The sequence below is a fragment of the Equus quagga genome, chromosome 22 (genome assembly GCF_021613505.1).
Source record: "Equus quagga isolate Etosha38 chromosome 22, UCLA_HA_Equagga_1.0, whole genome shotgun sequence".
Classification (NCBI taxonomy): Eukaryota; Metazoa; Chordata; class Mammalia; order Perissodactyla; family Equidae; genus Equus; species Equus quagga.
In genome coordinates, this window is record NC_060288.1 from 37,100,394 (window position 1) to 37,106,893 (window position 6,500).

At 55.2% G+C, this 6,500-nt stretch overlaps 1 protein-coding gene across 1 annotated transcript; it reads right to left on the reverse strand.

The window, feature by feature from the left end:
* Positions 1-504: 504 nt before the first annotated feature.
* LOC124231651 (uncharacterized) lies at positions 505-6,437 on the reverse strand. The gene is made up of 2 exons (XM_046648445.1): positions 2,744-6,437; positions 505-1,636 (listed from the first exon to the last, which is right to left on the reverse strand). Exon 1 carries the CDS (start codon positions 4,616-4,618, stop codon positions 3,551-3,553), a length of 1,068 nt encoding a protein of 355 aa, XP_046504401.1. The 5' UTR covers positions 4,619-6,437; the 3' UTR covers positions 505-1,636; positions 2,744-3,550.
* Positions 6,438-6,500: the final 63 nt, after the last annotated feature.

A 6,500-nucleotide genomic window follows, 5' to 3' on the forward strand; every position in this document is an offset into this window, starting at 1 on the left:
TCCCAGGTGTGGACCTACGCACTGCTCGTCAAGCCATGCTGTGGCAGGCGTCCCACACGTAAAGTAGAGAAAGATGGGCACAGATGCTAGCTCAGGGCCAGTCTTCCTCAGCAAAAAGGGGAGGATTGCCAGCAGATGTTAGCTCAGGGCTGATCTTCCTCAAGGGCAAAAGAAATCGATGTTTTATTGTGAAATAAAATATACAGAAAAATTCATAAATCATAAAACACCTATGTAACCAGATCAAAAATTAGAACACTGGCAGCACGTAGAAGCCCCCGGGGAGCCAGTTCTGATCCCAGCCCCTTCCTCCCACTGGAAATTAGTTTTCTTTTATTTGCAAGCTAACCCGTGAGCTTTCCTCTGTTCTGAGAGAGCCCAGAGTCAGAGGAGACCCACCCACTCAACTATTTTTATAGGAAGTTCTTTACAGCCCACATCCAAAATACTTTCCCTGTCTGGGATGCCTTAACTTGTTCTCCATTCTGTTCTTGACTTCACCCAGGCAGAAGTTCCCTCAGAAGTCCGTCAATCATATTTTATAAGAAGATATGAGAAGCTCCTAAGAAATCGCATTTTATTGAAACACTGGGGTTGTAAATACAGGCACTGCTCGGAATAGCTAGGTAACTTCTTAGTGAAGCCGTCACAGTTATCTGTGACAAGAACATCAAATGTTGGAGTTGCGATGTCAATTTTTATTAATAGGATAAAATATAGCAGGAACACTAACAGAGGATTCAAGGAGTTCTGGTTAAATATGGAAGACTGAACAGCAATTTACTTCCACTTCCCCTTAAAACTCAGATAAATGATTTGTTCTTTTAAAGTGGGGACAGAGGATAAATTCTCCAGAGTGGAAGGAAGGCAAGAGCAAAGTCTGGGAGCTGGGAAGCACGCGGACAGGCAGATCTACTGAGGAGCGCCAGAGGACCCGCAGGGAAGGGCGGGGGAAGCTCAGCCCAGGGGACGCCCCACGGCTCCAGGGCAAGAGGCCCCGGCACCTCCGAGAGGGGCAGTGAGGCTGAAGACGGGCGGGTTGTAGACAGTATCAAATACTCCATGGGAGCCCCAGACCTCTGCACACCCAGGAGAGAGGGCATAGCCCCACCTGGAGCCCTAAGGAGCCCGGAGGACCAGCCCTCAGGAGCTGGGAGGACTGGCCCCAGGGCCTGGAGGACGGCTCTCACAAGAAGTGAGGCATGGCGACTGGCTCGGGTCTTGGAAGGAGCCGGGGAGAGCTCTACCCTCCTGTGGGGACTCGGGTCGGAGGAGTGATAGGGCCACAGGAGGCTCATCTGTTCCTTCCAGGGAGAGAGCAGAGCACTCCTGTGAACTGCAGTGGGGAGAGGGGTGTTCAGGAAGGGAGGTGACGGCAGCGTCACCTGGCTCACACGGCCACAGCGTGGCCAACAGGACTCCTCAGCTACGGGAATTGAGGCACAGCTCGGCCAGAGCTTGGGCCGGGGAAGCGCTGCAAACGCAAGTCTCGCCATCTGACAGGCAGCACGAAGACGCATGGATGTTACTGAGACAAAGGGAGGATTCAGCGTTGGTGAAGCAGGTAAAGGAGCTGAAGGTTCGTGTGCTCTTGAGGGCTGCTGCTCTCTGTTCATGTGAGCCCAAGAGGAAGGTCCTAAACACACGAGAGAGGAAAATGTGACACGCTAACCTTTTAATTGGGCAGCTCTTTAAGGGTTCCCTCTACCCAGACCATGACTGCAGGGCTAGAACGCAGGCTGGGGCTCTGGCCTGACAGGGCTCAGGAGGATGGCCGAGGGCCCGGGCAGCGTGAAGAGGCCCCCAGGGCCTGCAGCCTCCTGTCATCCAGGCCCTTAGCTCAGGGACACGAGCAGCTGCACCTGCAGAAATCAGGACTGCATTTCAGTTAGAAGGAGGTGGGAAAGGTGCAAAGGGCTGCAGCCCTCTGGGCCTGTCCTCTCCTGCAAAGGGACTGTGCCCACCCAGGGACCCTCCGGGCCTGTGTTCTCCCCCAAAGGGGCTGTGCCCACGCAGGGACCCTCCCGGGGTCATCAGCCAGTGTCATGATACGTGGGCACCCTGAGGGATGAGGTACTAGGGAGACAGAGAGCCGAGCTGGCAAAGGATGACCTGATTAAGGTCACGGTAACTGGCTCCAAATTACAATGTAGAAAATCATGTTTACTGAGTTAGATATTTTTCCAAGCTTTATTTTCTTAAGTGACTAAATGTTTTATATTTGAGATCATCATGCATTTACCAAAAGATGCAAAATGGGCGTATTGGCATGGCTGACCTTGAACTTTCTCAACATCAGCTATCTGCACAGAAAGTTTCTACAGCTCCAACGTTCTGTGCTGTGTGTGTCTTTGTGCAGAAATAAAATCTCTGGGGTGGACCAAATAGGCTTGGAAATTCCTTGGGAAAGAACCAAGGGTTATCTCAGCGAAAAAAAAAGAAATTGTGGCCGAAATGTGCCGTCTTCCAATTGTAGTTTTGTAGTCTACATTTTTGAAACTCAATCACAAGGTAAGCACTGTGCAAGTTACAAAGTAAAAGTTAGAAAGTAAAAGTTTTCTACGTAAAATTTCAACACGGAATTTTCAGATTGAAAGACTTGACATTTAATAACTTTAATAGCTGAGGATTTTAGCTCTGGGTTAATTTTTGCAGTCGGTGGACTGGTTTGGGGCTGAAGGTATAAAACACTGAAGTAATGGGAAACCCAGATGTCCCAGCTCTGCCTGCGTTAACAAGTTACCGTAACCGGGCGGCTGGCGTCCAAGATCAAGGTCCCGGCAGATGCTGCTGTCTGGTGAGGCCACTTTCTGGTTTGTCCACGGCCGTCTTCTCCTTGTAGCCTCAACTCAGGAGAGGGCGGGATGGAGGGAGGGAGACAAGGAGAGACAGAGGGACGAGGGACGGAGAGAGGCAGGAAGCCCTCCTGTCTCTTCTTTAGGACGCTACTCCCATCACGGGGCCTCCACCCTCATGACCCGCTCACCTCCCAGTGGCCCCACCTCCTAACACCACCACACAGAGGGTTAGATTCAACTTGTGCATCTGGGGGGACACAGACATGCAGTCCAGACACCAAGGCTTCCCGTGGAACGGAGTATAACCCTGAGACTGCAGATGTCCAATGACACAACCGTGAAAGGAAAACACCCGCAGCGAGAAAGGAATGAATTCAAGTGGTGGGTAGAAAGTGGCGGAGCGCTGTGCCCCCGGTGCTGTGCGCAGCACTGTGTCCCCAGGAGGCCAGGCGCCTGTGCGCTGCGGCTCTTGGCAGAGGCCTGGGAAGGAAGGGTGTGGTTTCTTTTTCCTCCAGGGCAGGCGCTCAGGCCTCGCTGGGGGAAGAGAACCAGGCCCCACATATGCTGGAGCCCGTTCAAGAACACTCTGAATTCCGAGTCGCTGGAAGAAAGAAAGTGGAGATTTCTGAGTTTTTCACACGACTGTATCCTACACACGACTAGGCAAGACGATATGTACCACAGTATGTTTTAGTTACTGAAAAAAGGGGAGACATTTAAAGAGAGAAATATCGAATGAAGAAGTTCTCTCATTAGAGAAGAGAGAAGGAACTCCAGCACTGACGGAGGTGCACTGACAGCATCCGGATGCACTCACGGACGCCCGGGCATCGCTTACGTTTATTTCCTTTTAGGAGAGTTGAAATCTCCACTCTTAGACTAGAGACGAGTCTGAGTGGTGTGGGGCACTGGCTCCCGGTCCCAGCTCCTCCTCCTCCTTCCCAGAGCCCGTGTCCCTCACACAAGCTCGAGTGAACCCATCCTCCAGGGACAGAGGGTGTGAGGCTGAAGCTGACAGTCTGGTTTGGGGACCCAGAGGATGGAGGACCCTGCAGGGGCGCCCAGGGCGACTGCTGGAGCTGACCTCCCAAGGGGGGCAGACCCCCCGCTCGGGGGCTGGGCCCCACCTCTGCACCTCCAGCTCCAAGGGCGTTCCACATCCTCATTGCTGGAGCCACGTGGGGGTTGGGGGGAGGTAGCGTGCATCTGGACGTGTCTCTACTGGTGCTATCTACCTGTGCACCGTCTGAGCAGGAGGCGACAACCACCACCCATGCTGCTGCGTGCCGACCGAGGAGGGGAACACCCCAAGGGCACACCTGGCACACCTGGCGAAGGAGCAGCAAGGCTGGAGGCATGGGAGGCGGAACGAGATGTGCTCCTGCCTCTTGCCCTGTCTGTCTGAGAAGGCTCACACGAGAGGAGCAGGAAAACTGCTGCTTCGTAAAACACTCGGCTGCATCTAAGGGAAGTCTCAGCGCACCAGCAAAGAACCCGACACACACACCGAGGCCGACACCTGAGGGACAAAGGAAAGGTCGCTGACCCTCACAGACGCCACGCCCGCCTTTCGCCAGCTTCCCGAGGCAGGAGACTTTCACCCCGGCCAGTTCACATGACTCCAGTTCTCCACGGAGAACACCCCCTACGGCCATGGCCACAGCCTTGCCACATGCCCCTGAGCGAGGCTGGGGCTGCTTCCCACTTCTGGACCCTGCCCTTCTCTTGCTGAACACGGTGCCATACACATTCTTCAAGAACGCAGTGAGTTTGCCACCTGTTCTCCGACAGTGCCCACTCCATGGACACAGTCTGGGCATTCATTGGTCCATTCATCCACTCACTCACTCATCAGGGGGTGCTCAGTGGCTGTCCCGAGCCAGGACCCTGGGAGCTGGTTGAGTTGGTGGATGGACAGACTTGAGCCCCCTGGGCAAGTTGGGGGGATGGATGGACAGACAGAGGTGAGTCAGGGGATGGATGGACATGGTCCCCTGAGTGAGTCGGGGGATGGACGGACATGAGACCCCTGAGCAAGTCGGTGATGGACAGATCCAGGCCCCCAGGTGAGCTGGGGGACAGACGGACACGGGTCCCCTGGGCAAGTCGGGGATGGATGGTCACGGACCCCCTGGGCAAGTCACGGGACGGATGGACACGGGCCTCCTGGGTGAGTTGGAGATGGACAGACAGGTGAGTCAGGGGACAGAAGGACACGGGCCCCCTGAGCGAGTCGGGGGAAGGACAGACACGAGCCCCCTGGGTGAGGCAGGGGACAGATAGACATGGGCCCCCTAAGTGAGTTGGGGGACAGATGGACACAGGCCCCCTGGGCGAGTGGGGGGATGGATGCACACGGGCCCCCTGGGCGAGTGGGGGTGAGGACAGACCCGAGCCCCCACTCTCCGGAGCCCAGGGTGCACAGGCACAGGACGCGGTCCCGTCAGCCAGCAAGGGTCAGTCAGGGGCTCCACTGCATTCTGTGCCAAACATGTCTACGAGCCTCCACTCTGAAACCAGAGGAACAAGCCCAAATGCAAGCGTAGCCACCTACCAGCCGTGTCACCTCCTAGCCCATCACCAGCTCTCTGAGCCTCAGAGCCCTATATATGAATGCAATCAACATGCCTACCCCACAGTTTGTTTGTGGGAAGAAAATGGGAAACCGTAAGCTATTTAGTATGTGCCTCGAGTCCAGGAGGACTGTGAGGAGACTGGGGACCTGAGAAGGGAAGGGGGCTCCACCCACTGCCTCCAAGGCTTGAGGACAAGCGGTGGGAGGGTCCTCCCCTCCAGAGTGCACTCTGCCCTCCCTGACTCGCTCCACCTCCTCGGCCTGATCTGTTTTCCCGTTCTGAAACAGAAGAAAATCACGAGTACAGAGAAATATTCTCTACCACCACAGACAGCGCAGCACCAAGTGACACTGACGACCTCTAACCTCCATGTCAAGGTCAAGCTGGAGAGCGCACGGCCAGCAAGGGCAGAGCTGGCTTCCACCTTGAACACCTGTAATCAGGAGATTCATGACTGACATTGCCAGATCCTCCCAGTTTTCAAGAGCTTCTGGAATTTCTGATTGAAACGTGAACCCTCACAGTTCAGCATCTGCTCTCTCAACAGACAACTTGTGAGTCACACAGAACTCGTGTCAGCTGGCAGGTCGCAGTGCAGGCGCCTAGGGGCCGGACGGTGGGCTCACGCCCCAACTCTGCACGTGCCAGCTGTGGCTCGAGCGTCACCTCAACGTGCTGGTGTCACCCTCCTCTCATCTGTAGCCCCCATCCATGCACACGGCTGGCGCAGGGTGTGCCGGGCCTGGTGGAGGGCCCGGGAAACGCTGTACGATCTGGAAGGCATCACCAGTCCCTGGGCGATAAAAGCGTGTGGGTCCTGGACCATAGGGTTCAAAAAGCCTCTTCCACTCAGACGCCTCTGCCTCCACGCTCCCCTCGAGAAGCCCCCGGTCAGAGTGAGCACCCACGCACGGTGGAGGCCAGCTCAGGCAGTCTATGGCGCAGCTTCAAACTGCATCTTCGTTGAGATACAGGCTGTAAATGGGGAGCCCTGGGCAGCTCAAAGGCCCAGTGAAGGTCAGATAAAAATTAAGCTAAGTATTTCAAACCCTAAACTGAATTTTGAACACGTGAGGCTGTATGATGACGTTTGGTGTCTCCAAGACAGAAAACATCCACAGCCGTG